General features: G+C 41.9%; 1 protein-coding gene and 1 pseudogene across 4 annotated transcripts in view; one reads left to right on the forward strand and one right to left on the reverse strand.

The window, feature by feature from the left end:
• ZNF326 (zinc finger protein 326) overlaps positions 1–9546 on the reverse strand; it is a 35752-nt gene extending 26206 nt beyond the window's left edge. For 2 of the 4 annotated variants that reach the window (XM_023207811.2, XM_023207810.2), the window contains exons 1-2: positions 9379–9546; positions 6457–6498 (exon numbers count right to left, since the gene is read on the reverse strand). In XM_023207811.2, coding sequence (XP_023063579.1) covers positions 6457–6498; positions 9379–9394 — 58 coding nt within the window. In that variant the 5' untranslated portion in view covers positions 9395–9546. The remainder of the gene's footprint in view (positions 1–6456; positions 6499–9378) is intronic. The other 2 variants (XM_023207826.2, XM_023207820.2) reach the window with 2 other exon arrangements.
• Positions 9547–10191: 645 nt separating this feature from the next.
• LOC111539840 lies at positions 10192–11244 on the forward strand (annotated as a pseudogene).
• Positions 11245–14173: the final 2929 nt, after the last annotated feature.

The raw sequence follows: 14173 nt of genomic DNA on the forward strand, positions 1-14173 counted from the left end.
ATTTACTAGTCCTGTGGTAAAGTCCAATTTTTATCTTAGAACAGCAGTTGTCAAGGCAGCTGCTGACCACTGGGAGTTGCTGAGAACCTTTCTGGGGATCCACAAGGTCAAAATACTTTCATAAATAACACCTGAACATTATTTGCCTTTTTCACAGAGTTGACACTTGCACAGAAGGTGCAAAAGCACTGGTGGATAAAACTGCTGGTGACCTAGCACAGATCAAGGCAGTGGCAACAGATTGTACTGGTAGTCATTACATTCTTTAACATTACACGCTCACAGTAAAAATAATAAAATACAAATGCCAATTTCTCCTCAGAATGTCCTTGATGAAGCAGTAAGAATTATCAATTTTATTAAAACATGACCTTTAAGTACACCTTTTTTTATATTCTCTCTAATGAAAGGGAAGAACATATCAAGCAATTTGGCTGCCTACCAAAGTACCATAGCTGTCCCAGGAAAAGCTATTGCGCAAGTGTTTGGTTTGTGAATTAGCCACTTTTTACAAGGAACACTCTTTTTACTAGAAAGACTGACAGACAAATACAATGGTTTTCAGATTTGGGCATTTGGCAGATATTTTCTTAAAAATGAACTGTGTGTGACCTGGCTTGGTGGCCCACGCCTGTAATCCCAGCACTTTGGGAGGCCGACACGCGGGCGGATCACGAGGTCAAGAAATAGAGACCATCCTGGCTAACACGGTGAAACCTCGTCTCTACTAAAAATACAAAAAATTAGCCGGGCGTGGTGGTGGGTGCCTGTAGTCCCAGCTACTCAGGAGGCTGACGCAGGAGAATGGCGTGAACGCGGGAGGTGGAGCTTGCAGGGAGCCAAGATCGCGCCACTGCACTCCAGACTGGGCAACAGAGCAAGACTCGTCTCAAAGGAAAAAAAAAAAAGAACTAAGTAAAACCATTGTTTTAACGAAAACAGCTGACATTATTTGTTGTCAATGATAAAATTCATGCTTTTAAGTGAACATGAGAATTTTTTTTTTTTCTTTTTTCTTTTTGAGACGGAGTCTTGCTCTGTTGCCCGGGCTGGAGTGCAGTGGCCGGATCTCAGCTCACTGCAAGCTCCGCCTCCCGGGTCCACGCCATTCTCCTGCCTCAGCCTCCCGAGTAGCTGGGACTACAGGCGCCCGCCACCTCGCCCGGCTAGTTTTTTTGTATTTTTAGTAGAGGCGGGGTTTCACCGTGTTAGCCAGGATGGTCTCGATCTCCTGACCTCGTGATCCGCCCGCGTGTCGGCCTCCCAAAGTGCTGGGATTACAGGCTTGAGCCACCGCACCCGGCGAACATGAGAATTTTTTAAAAGTTGTATCTACCACCTTGAGCTTGACAGCTTCCCAATACTTAGCAAGACTTTCTGATAAGGTTGGTGGTGGTATTACTGAATATGATTTTTTAAATATTGTGCCATAAAACTTATCAATATTTGGAAAATCTGCATTTTATATAAAAACCACTGTTTTCCAAATAATGTCGATATTACAAAACAATATATGCTAAAAAAGATCCATTCAAAGTACGAGACATACTAATGGGTTTTAATATAACAGTACAAAAAGTTTATCAATACACAAAACATATGGAGATATTTTACTGCTTTTTTCATTTGAAGACTTCAAATCTGGTGTGTAATTTACACTTACAGAGCACCTCAATTCAGACTATCCATGTTTTAAGTGCTAAATAGTAACATGTAGCTAGCAGCTACCAAACTGGACAACACAGTCCCAGATTAATAAAATAGTTAATTTTTTGTGATAAAGTGGGTAAGTATATAGTAAAATATATGCTCATATATTAGAGGATAATTCTAAGATTAAAATAAAGTTTTAAAAATGGAAAGTTTTCCTCTAAGGCCTCATATTTAAAAATAAGATTATGTTTAGTCAGGTACACAGAGAAAAAAATCTTATGTTTTATTTCTGCTAGTTTCTATTTTGAGTTAGCATTGGCTGCCTTTGAACACTAAAACCTTCAGTTTTTTATTCTATTTTTATTTCACTATAATCAAAATTATTAACATTTATTGCACACTAACCATGCATGTGTTAGATACTCTGAAATGTACAAAAATTTAAAAAGCTACCTTTATATAGCAATGATTCTGGTTGATTGCTCATAGAACTGTTACTACTCATTTAAACAGGAGGAAAAGTCTTTATATTGTATACAGTGTAGTTATACGGCTATTGATTCTGTAAGATGACTGCTTTTATATAAATTTTTCTTCCAGTCACCAAAATGAATTTTAAAATCACTTTTAAAAATAAAACTGTGAGAACACAGTATCTCTTAAATGAAAATAATTTACCAACAAAAATAAAACTGACCTAATAATTTAAATCAAATACATGCTCAAAAATGCTAAAACTCATTTTTAATTTAAACACAAAGAAGCAGCTGCAAAATACTGGAGGAAAAAACTGACCTATGGGCTGGGCAAGGTGGCTCACACCTGTAATCCCAACCCTTTGGGAGGCCAAGGTGGGTGGATCAGCTGAGGTCAGGAGTTCAAGACCAGTCTGACCAACATGGTAAAACTCCGTCTCTACTAAAAAATATAAAAAAAATTAGCCGGGCGTGGTGGTGGGAGCCTGTAATTCCAGCTACTCAGGAGGCTGAGTCAGGAGAATCGCTTGAACCCAGGAGGCGGAGGATGCAGTCAGCTGAGATGGCGCCACTACACTCTAGCCTGGGCCACAAGAGAGAAACTCCGTCTCAAAAAAAAAAAAATTAAAAACTAACCTATGACCAAAATAACTAGCTATGTGACATTAAGTCTTGAGTGGGACTACTTTTTAGCAACTCTACACTACCAGCACCCTACTACAGGATACCAGCATCTACCACCTAGGTTATTGCAAAAGTCTCCTAACTGGTTTTCCTGCTCCACTTTTGCTCCTTTGCTGTTTATTCTGAAGACAACAGCCAGAATAATTCTGATAAAATGTAAGTTCAATCATGTTCAATGCTCAGTAACCTCCAATGGCTTCCTCTTATTCCAAGTAAAAGCCAAAGCTTAAAATAACATATAAGAACCTATACCAGTGGTTTTAACTAGGGGAGACTTTGCACCCCCTGGGGACATTGGCAATGTCTGAAACATTTTTGGATGTCACAACTAGGGGGCAGATGCTACTGACATCTAGCATATAGAGGCCAAGGAGGCTGTTAAAAGTTCTACGATGCACAGGACATCCCCCACAACAAAAAATTACCCAGTCCAAAATGTAAGAAATTTGAGAAACCCTGCCCTACATGATCTGCCTCATCACCTCTTAACTTCATTATCAATTTTATACACCCCTGTTTACTCCACTCCTACAACACCAGGTTCCTTGATGTTTCTGGAACACAAGGTGTATACCCATTTTGGCAGCTGCTGTTCCCACTGCCTGGAATGCTCATTCCCCTGAACCTGCACTGTTTACTCCCTCAACTTTTTCAGGTCTTCACTTGCTATTGCTTCTGATATATAAGCAAATTATCTTTGATTTTCAATGCTTTCTGGCTACACCTCAACACTCTAACCTTGTCTTAAGAGTGCTCAGCAAAAAATCATCTGTTCTAGTCAAGCCAGCGTTAAGGTCTTGCTCTGTCACCCAGGCTGGACTGCAGTGGCACAATCATAGCTCACTGCAGCCTTCACCTCCTGGGCTCAATCAATCCTCCCATCTCAGCCTCTGGAGTAACTGGAACTATAGGGGGGGGCACCACCATGCCTGGCTAATTTTTTAAAAAAAATTTTTTGGGCCGGGCGCGGTGGCTCAAGCCTGTAATCCCAGCACTTTGGGAGGCCGAGACGGGCGGATCACGAGGTCAGGAGATCGAGACCATCCTGGCTAATATGGTGAAACCCCGTCTCTAATAGAAAATACAAAAAACTAGCCGGGCGACGAGGCGGGCGCCTGTAGTCCCAGCTACTCGGGAGGCTGAGACAGGAGAATGGCGTGAACCCGGGAGGTGGAGCTTGCAGTGAGCTGAGATCCGGCCACTGCACTCCAGCCTGGGCGGCAGAGCAAGACTCCGTCTCAAAAAAAAAAAAAAAAAAAAAAAAAATTTTTTTGTAGAGACAGGGTCTCACTATGTTGCCCAGGCTGGTTTCAATCACCTGGCCTCAAGCAGTGCTCCTACCTCAGGCTCCCAAAGCACTAGGATTACAGGCATGAGCTAGCGCACCCTTTTCTCTCCCCTTTTTCTATATGCTATCTATATAAAAAATATTATGAAGCAAGAAGGAAAATATGGAGACACTGGAAATACATATTCCTTCCAAGAAATAGTGTGGGGAAAACCTGTATTGTGCCATGTTTTCCAATGCCTTCTACTTCATTTCACTACCTAGAAAATACAGTGCTAACAATAAAATATATTTTTGGCTTTTTGGTACCTACGCATTGTTTATTTCTTAAAGCCTGTAAGTCTTCCTCTAAATAGCTTCATGGCTTACATACTCACCTATCTTAAATCTATGCTCAAATGTCATCTTTTTGGTGAGTCCTTCCCCAGAGACTCTAAAATTGCAACACATACAAGTACACACACATTTTTATCTTCCTTCTCTGTTATTCTCCCTAGCAATGATCATCATCTTACATACAATATATATTACTCCTTTTTTCCCCTGTGGACTAAATTATGACATACGTATTATTTCTTATCTTGTTTACTATTTCATCCCACTAGACTGAAAGCCTCACAAAGGCAGGAATATTTGTCCATTTTGCTCACTGCTATATTCCCACCTCCTAGAACAATATCTGATGCCCAGCAGGCACTAAATATTTGCTGAACAATGTCAAATAGAATCCCTGAAATTAAGTTCCTCATTTGTAAAATATAAATAATCTAGACCCAGAAGTACTGTCAAGCATTGGCCTTTAATCAGAGGTGCCTTCCAAAATCAGAGTGGTTTTACACAACATACACAGCCAAAGACCACTTGCACTGAAATTAAGATTCAAGAGGTATAGGCTATGTCTGAGCAGAGAGACTTTGAAAAAGCTCCCCAGGAGATTCCAACAATCACCCTCAGATGAGAACCACTATTATAACTAAAATTAGGAGAAAAAAATAAAAGTCATAATATTAGATCTTTTTGCAACACCATATAATAAATAAATGCCTAACCCTGCATGAGTCTGCATTTCAAGTCCTATGTTTAGACATTAAATCCAACTATCCAGTAAATCCTAGATGGCCTTTTATCATTACAAATTATCTCCCTCTTCCCCTTCCCCTCCCCCTCTCCCTTGTAAAAGCACTAGTCCTACATTCCAGTTTAAAATTCTGGATTCGTCTTTATTCAACCCTCTCAATTTTCTGCCCATTACTAGTCAGCCTGCAAGTTCTGCTAATTTGCTCTTTATTTTTAAGATTACTACTATCACCTCCCAAGTTCAAGGCCTTAAAATCTTTATATCAAAACTTATGAAACGGCTTTCTCGTTCATTTTCCAGTTTTCAATATAACCTACATGTGGATGCAAATTAAACTTCCTTTGGTAATTTTCAATTTCCAGCTCACAAATATATTCTTCAGTACTAACTCCCTATATGCTAAGCCCTTTTAGCCCACATGAAATCCAAACTTAAATCTTTAAAGAAGATAAAATAAAAATCAACTGTTCAGTGATTATTCCCATCAATGGCATAGTCTTTAGTAGTACATATGCTTCAGTTTTACTTTGCCAATATATTCTATTCTGTACGAAAGTTGGACTTTACATCTCTGGCACTCAGGATATTTAATGCCACTCCCTCAAGTCCTTCATATGTTTTTTAACCTGTATTAATTGTTCTTTGATCTTTTTCGTATTATTATCTTGTGTGGCAGGGCCCTAACTCTAATAACTATCAAAATGACATCCAATTGTATTCTACATACCTCTCATGATTCTATCTAGCTCTATAGTCACAAGTCTAATGTCATGCTCATGTCAATAAACAATCAAGCTTCTTTATGTGCTCCTCTAGACAGCTCTTTATATACTAACACATTTGGACACACTGAAGAAAATGACCTCAAAAACAAGGTCAAAATACATTACAATACAAGCTACATAGAACCAAGCCAATAATCCACTTAGTCTACATTACTCAATATCAAAGCCTCTAATTCAACCAAAATAACTCAACCAGTGTCTTGTGATTCATCACAGAGAATGTAGTTAGGCCCTTTGGAACACATTAACATAATCACAATTCAAACAAAATGGACCAAAAAAATATATATATATATCAAACTAACGTGAATAACCCCTAACATTTTCTGATAGCAAATTCCCCAATTCAAATACTATATATGGTAAGAAAATATTAACACATAAGTGATATATCAAGAACCAAAACAAGGACTGAAATAGGTAGAACTGGCTTTTTACATTGATACTGTATTTTTATGGGCATGAAGAGAAAAGCTGAAAGAGGATACTTACCATTAAAACCCTGATAAGTATTCCTGCAGGAGTGTGTGTAATCTATGAAGACACATTTAACAAAAAGGAATTAGTGTGATATTAGCAATAATTCAAAAGTATATACCCATCTAGTCAAAAACAAGTATAATTTTTAAAATGACATTAACCCAATTATCTGCAAAATTGAGAATAATTAAAACAAATAATTACCAATACTCCATTTGGGAAAAAGAATCTCTTTTTTTTTCACTGTCTCCCCAAATGGTAGGTTTATTATCCAAATTATGGTAAACATTAGTTTACAACACCTGATACATAGTAACAGCCAAAAGAGGGGATTCAGCACTGATTTGTACCAAGTAACAAAAGGAAGAAAGATTAAATTATGTATCAAATAATGCAAAAGCAAAGACGTGAGAACTGTACCTAACATGACATTTTTGCTAAGTTAATTTCTTTCACCATTTAATTTGCTCTTTAAAGATTTCAAGATCTTGGCTGGGCACGGTGGCTCACTCCTGTAATCCCAGCACTTTGGGAAGGCAAGGTGGGCAGATCACAAGGTCAGGAGTTCAAGACCAGCCTATCCATTACGGTGAAACCCTTTCTCTACTGAAAATACAAAAATTAGCCAGGCATAGTGGTGCGCACCTGTAGTCCCAGCTATGAGGGAGGCTGAGGCAGAAGAATCAGTTGAACCCAGGAGGCGGAAGTTGCAGTGAGCCAAGATTGCACCACTGCATTCCAGCCTGGGCGACAGAACGACTCTGTCTCAAAAAAAAAAAAAAAAACATTTCAAGATCTCATCTGAGACATGCATATGCATATACGTATATGACTGTGTTCTATATTCATCCAGAATGTGTCATCACTGAAAATCATATTGCCAATTTCCTCGTCAAAACTAATTTAACAACTGTTAAATTATTTAGTTAATTTTACAAATACATACTTAGTTAATTTTACAAATACATACTGGAAGAACAGAATTTAATATAGTGGTCATCTGGATACAACAGAATCCTGCTACACTACGCCGGAATAGATTCATATATGGCGTTAGTCAAATTCCATCTTCCCAATACAGCAGTGGTGTATTTGGGTAGTGAGAGAGGGAATATTTCATCACTAATATTGTTTAGCATTTTTTTCACTGACACTATTTAGAACTGTAGGCATATGGCACTAATAGAAAGCAAACATACTACGTTTCATTATTGTTTTTCAATTCTCTATAGAAAATGGATTCCCTTATTGCCTTGGGTGGGGAGGGGAAAGAACTGTTTCCACTGTCCCATCTCCACTTTGTTAGCTTCTGCTATACATTGGGTGTTGGCATTATCATCAAACTTTAGCATGAAAATACAATAATATATTCCTTATTTTCACTCCCAACTCTGGCCACTTCAAGTATTCGGAGTTTTTTGTTTTGTTGTTGGGTCTTTTTGTTTTGTTTTGTTTTTTGTGGTTTTTTTTTTTGAGACGGAGTTTGGCTCTTGTAGCCCAGGCTCGTGATCTCGGCTCACTGCAACCTCTGCCTCCCAGGTTCAAGTGATTCTTCTGCCTCGGCCTCCCAAAGTGCTGAGATTACAGGCGTGAGCCACGGCGGCGCCCGGCCCAAACAGTCACAGTTTAAAGGTATCTACGTCAAAATGAGTCAAAGTCCAACTAAAACAAACAAAACCACATGAGTGTGCTACTCTTAAGAGCTGAATTTACTATTTCAAAGTAACTGAAAAGTATCTACAAGAGGGCGATTCCAGTCCCCTTTCAAAAATCTGTACCTAGATGTGAAAGCTTTAATTCTTTGTTGCATGAAATCTTATGAAAAATCAAAAGCTCATTGAGTAAGACATATGCTGAGATCACACCTCATTTAAAGATCATTTTTTTGGTGGGGTCAAAGGTTTACAGCCTACTTAGCGAACTGGTTTTACTTAAGCATGCCTGGTTACTCAGGATTAAATCCAGTTTAATCATACAAGTCCTTTCCCATGTCTCCCTAATGTTGTCACTACATACCACTTTATCTTGACACCAATTCCTAGCAAGGTTTGAAAATAAAAGTGAAGACCAAATGAATATTACTTTGTGACCCTGTAAAAGTGGTTTAAAGAATTAGTATCTGAGACAACTGAAAGGTATTGCTAAAATACAGTTTATTTAATCCATAGGTCGAACACTTACAAGGCTGTGTACAGGTCCAAATGTGAAGGACATTTGATGCTTGCTGTGCCAAAATTCTGACTAACTTAAATCCTATCTACACACGATCCAAAGAAAAGTGCTTTGGTTCACATAAATATTTCAAATTTGGGATTAACAAGCAGGTAATTTTTGATGATAAACACCCCAGTTTGCTAACCAGGAAACATCTTGCTTTCCATTTTGCATAGATATTTATCTATACACATCACTTAAAGACACCCTTTCAACTCATCCTAAACCGGGACAACCAGAAACATCACTGTGAACAAGCCTCTGAAAATTCTATCTGGCAAGAAGTAACCCGAGGCTGAGGATTAACTAAGCGGACGGTCTGGGTCGCTGCCCTGTGGGGCGAACGCGAGACTAGGTGGGTGAGGCCGCACTCGCCCGTTCGGCCGAGACCGGGAAGTTGGAGACGTTGGGGCAATTTCCACTACCAGGGGCCAAGGCGAGTCTGGAGCTCCAGCCCGGAGGTTCTCGCGCTCTAGGCGCGTCCTACCGGGCACCGAGTTCTCCTGTCTCCGCCGGCAGCGGGCGCCGAGCGGGCCGAATCGGGGAGCGCGGGTCCCCAAAGAGGTCGACTCCGGGCGCTGGGCCCGGGGCGGGCGGGCCGGCGGCCTCCGGGCCCGCAGAACAAAGCCCACACGGCCATCTTGAGACGGTAAACAGACCCCCAGAGCAGGCCACCCCGCCTCCCGCCAGCCGCGCCGACCAGCCAGAGGCAGTGCTTACCGTCCTCGAAGTCCATGGCAGAGGCTGGGGCCCTTCGGCCTTGGAGGCGCTAGGCTGAGCTATGGCCGGCGGCGAGCGTCCGCGACCCACGATTCCACACGATCAGTCCGCGCGACCGAGAGCGGCGCTACCAGCCCGGGAGCCGCAGGCCACAGCGAGGCTGGGGAGGCGGGGCCGACCGGCGCTACCAGTGCTCTCGGCGCGGCCTGCTATTGGCTGGCGCGGGATGGTGGGCGGGCCCTCGCGTGGGGGCGGGAAGCAGGTCCGCTGTCATGATCGGAGGTGCTGACCCTCTGGAGCCGCTGATGGGGAAGGAAGGTGAAAAAGGAGCGCAAAAGATTGGCAGGGGTTGTGGGAAAGCAAGCCGAGTGTACGGGAAGGGCCGGCTGCGGCCCGCCATGTTTGAACCTGGCAAGAGCGAAAGAAGCCGGTTGGAATGCCTTCTTCCTGCCCTAACTAATAAAACTGCAAGCCTACCTTTTGCTTTGTATTGGCTACGGATGACTAATCATAACATTTGTAAGTACTTGCGGAGTTTCCTCCATGGAGACACAGAAGTCTGGGACGTTTTTAGAAGCCTGTGGCAAATTTGAAAAGCAAGATACAAAATTGCATATGGAGTCTGATTATCGCTATGTCAATAAATTTTCTTAAAAGACAAAGCATTGAAATAAAATGGAAATAATAATTCTTTTAAAAAATTTTAAATTATTTTTATAGAGATGGGGGTTTTGCCATGTTGCCCAAGCAGGTCTCCAACTCCTGGGCTCAAGCAATCCCCCCACTCCCAGCCCCGTCTCGGCCTCCCAAAATGTTAGGATCACCGGCGTGAGCCAACGCGACCCGCCTGGAAAGATTTCTAAAATATGGCCTGCTTGGCCACCACGCAGGATCTGCAAGCTGCATGCCCACAAGTTTTGGCACCCATTTGGACTTTAACAATCGGAGATGGCAGCGGTGAAGGCATCAACATCAAAAGCTACCAGGCCTTGGTATCTTCATCCAGTATATGCAAGATACTGGCAACATTACCATCAAGCAATGGCTTGGATGCAAAGCCACCACAATGCCTACAGGAAGGCTGCAGAATCCTGTTTCAGTCTTCCATGGTACTTACTTCCTGCACTTCTTCCCCAAAGCTCTTACGATAACCAGGCTGCATATCGTCAGTCCTTCTATGACCATCATGTGGCCTAGCAGGACTCCCCCTGCAGTTCTTCACTTTTCAGAGGGTCTGGGCAGCATCCACATGGCAGCAGTAGGATCCAGGCATCCACAAGACAAGACCAAGCTTTGTCCAAAGAGGAAGAGATGGAGATCGAGTCAGATGCAGAGGTAGAATGTGACCTGAGCAACGTGGAAATCACCGAAGAGCTCCGCCAGTACTTTGCAGACACCGAGAGGCACAGAGAAGAACGACGGCGGCGGCAGCAGCTGGATGCAAAGCGCCTGGACAGCTTGTGAACGCTGACCACGACCTGTACTGCAACACCCGCCGGTCGGTAGAGGCCCCAACTGAGAGGCCTGGTGAGCGGCGCCAGGCCGAGATGAAGCGTTTGTACTGGGACAGCGCCGCCAAGATTCAGGCCATGGAGGCCACGGTGCAGCTGAGCTTTGACACGCACTGTGACCCAAAGCAGCCCAAGTACTGGCCGGCCATCCCCCTGAAGTTCTGAGCTCGGGGCACAGGGCACCCAGCTTCTTCCTCTTCCTTTTGGATACACGCTCTTCATCTCTCCTTCTGTACATTTCTCAGGGAAAGGGGACTTTGTACTGAGGTACAGGCATATTCACCACAGTCCCAGTGGGCCTGTCATGGGGTGGATATACTATGCTAGCCACTTGGAGGTCGGCAGGACAGATTCTGTTGCCAACATGATAAATTTTATCCTGAAATAAAATGATAATTTTTTATATATTATACTGGTTTTTTTATGTTGTCGGTAACAGTTCAATTCATTAAAGTTCTTGCCTAGAGAAAAAAAAGAATTCTAAAGCACGAACGATGATTCTTTCTGTGATGACTTTTTATATACACATGATTATGTATTATTCTATATTCTCCAAATTCTCGAGCACTTTCATAATGTAAAATATATATTTGGCATAAAACAAGATTTAATATTTATTAATGATTAGTGTTTATTAAAAGTTCTCTTTAGCCAAATATTATGTTTCATTTTCTTTGAAGATATACTTAGTGATGCGGAGGTGGGGTCTCTCTTGACCATTTAAGTTAGTGGTTCTTGATTGTGACTCTACTCTGGAATCCTCCAGTGCACTTTTAGTAAGTGCCAATACTCAGGTTTCACTTCAGGGATTCTGATTTGATAACAAATTTGATAAAACTGTCACCAATGTTTATTTTTAAGACATTTACAAGAGATGTTATTGGACTAATTTCTCTTCTGTTTCAGTAACCTGTACTCCTTGAGAAAACGTCAAGTCTAGAAAAAATAACTTTAGAGACAGGCTATGATCTAGTTCTGAATTTTAAGGTGCAAATAAAAGAGCTGTAACATTCACAGATGGGTAAGATTTGTGGCAGAAGAGTCATCCAGAGCTTGAAGGATGACCTCTAGAAACACACACACACATACTGGATTGTATTATTGCCACTTTGGAAACAGTGTTTGCGACATGAACAAAGTTATTTATACATTCAGGAATCTGGAAAAAGACAAACTGACATTGGAGCAGTTTGAACCACAGATCAAAAGACTTTTTTTTTTCATAGAGCAAACGGTGGCAACAATGAGTTGATCACCAGATAGGAAACCATGAATCAAATTATTTACTTTTTTTCAGGGTCCACCCAGTTGCTGGAACCACGAAGGCAACCTCTGGAAATACAACTACCAGAAAAGCTCACAGATACACTACGTGTATTAGTGTTGCCCCAAAAATGGTCAGGGCATTTTTTCCTCCTCCGTCCTGATTGATTCACCCTGTTCTCCATCCTTTTCTTGTTTCCTCCTTTTTTCCTTTCTATGCAGACACTCCTCCGCTTACGTGGGGTTACATCCCATTAAGCCCTTCATAAATTGAAAATATCACAATTCAAAAATGCATTTAATATGCCTAACCTATTGAACATCATAGCTTCACCTAACCTACCTTAAATGTGTTTAGAACATTTACATTAGCCTACAGTTGGGCAAAGTCATCTGGCAGCACAGTACATTGTAGAGTATCAGTTGTTTACCCTTGTGATTACGTCGGTGACTGGGAGACGCTGCCCAGCCTTTCAAAAGAGTATCCTACTTCATGTCACTAGCCTGGAAAAAGATCAAAATTCAAAATTGGACTATAGTCTCTACTAAATGCATGTCACTTTCACACAGCTATAAAGTCAAACCATAGTAAGTCAGAGACCATCTATACATGTTTTCTATTCACCTGAGCTGAACATTTTGAAAACCGAACTCATAATTTCAAACCTGTTCATCCTCCTGTATCCTTTCATCTCTGTTAGTGGCATCATGAACAGCCATGCACTAATCCCAGCTTACGAGTCATCTAGTCAAGACTCAGCCCTCCCTCATCCTCCCACCTCCAATCCATTCTGAAGCCTTTCATTTGTTTATTAGCTCCTAAAATGTCCTAAATCTGCCCCCTCCTCTTCATCCCCACTGCCACAACCTAAGTTTAGACTCTCATTATCTCTCTCCAAAACTATTGCCTCAGCTTCCTAATTAATCTCTCTGCCTTTCAGCCTCCTCAGGGTTGCAGTGATCTAAATGCAAATCTGAACATGTCATCATGCATCTCTATCAAGGATTAAGTCTAATCAAAGCTCCTTACCCTAGAACACATGCAGCAGGATTTGGCCACTGCCTGAACTGCGTCATCTCTCTGCATTTCCCTCGCCTCCTCTCTCCCACACTCTCTCTTTTGATTAGCAGTTTTAGGCGACAGGTTCCCAAAACGCCCCTGTGCTTTTTCATACCACTGAACTTTTGCTTATCTTGTTTTCCTCTACTTGGAACACCACCTGGTTAACCGTACTCATCTTCAAAACACAGCTCAGGATTTATTTCCTCTAAGAAACAGTCCCAGATCCCATCCCCACCCCCTAGGTCAGTACTTCTCAAATATTAATATGCATATGATTCACTTAGGGACTTGTTACAACAAAATCACATTCAGTCAATCTTGAATGGAACTGGAGAGTCTGCATTTCTTTTTCCATTTTTTTTTTTTTTGAGACGGAGTCTCACTCTCTCCCCCAGGCTGGAGTGCAGTGCTGCAATCTCGGCTCACTGCAAGCTCCGCCTCCTGGGTTTACGCCATTCTCCTGCCTCAACCTCCCCAGTAGCTGGGACTACAGGCCCGCACCACCACACCCGGCTAATTTTTTGTATTTTTAGTAGAGACGCGGTTTCACTGTGTTAGCCAGGATGGTCTCGATTTCCTGACCGCGTGATCTGCCCGCCTCGGCCTCCCAAAGTGCTGGGATTACAGGCATGAACCCCTGCACCCAGCCGAAAGACTGCATTTCTAACAAACTTGCAGGAGGTGCTGCCACTCGTGGAGCCACATGTGGAGTAGCAAGGCCTTGGGTTCTGTGCCTGCACTATCTCACATGCATTAAATACTCTGGCTTTATGTCTTCCCACATTAAAAGCTCTTTGGGATTAGAATCAAGACTTCTTTGCATCTTAATTGCCAAATATATATGTTTACCAAGAAAACTGAGTTCTCACTGAATGTTCTTAGCTTTTTTTCTTATCATTTTCTCCCAGTTTACCTTCTGGCAAAGAAATGATTTTGTGCGCGCACACACACACACACA

Source organism: Piliocolobus tephrosceles, chromosome 1 (genome assembly GCF_002776525.5).
Source record: "Piliocolobus tephrosceles isolate RC106 chromosome 1, ASM277652v3, whole genome shotgun sequence".
Taxonomy (NCBI): Eukaryota; Metazoa; Chordata; class Mammalia; order Primates; family Cercopithecidae; genus Piliocolobus; species Piliocolobus tephrosceles.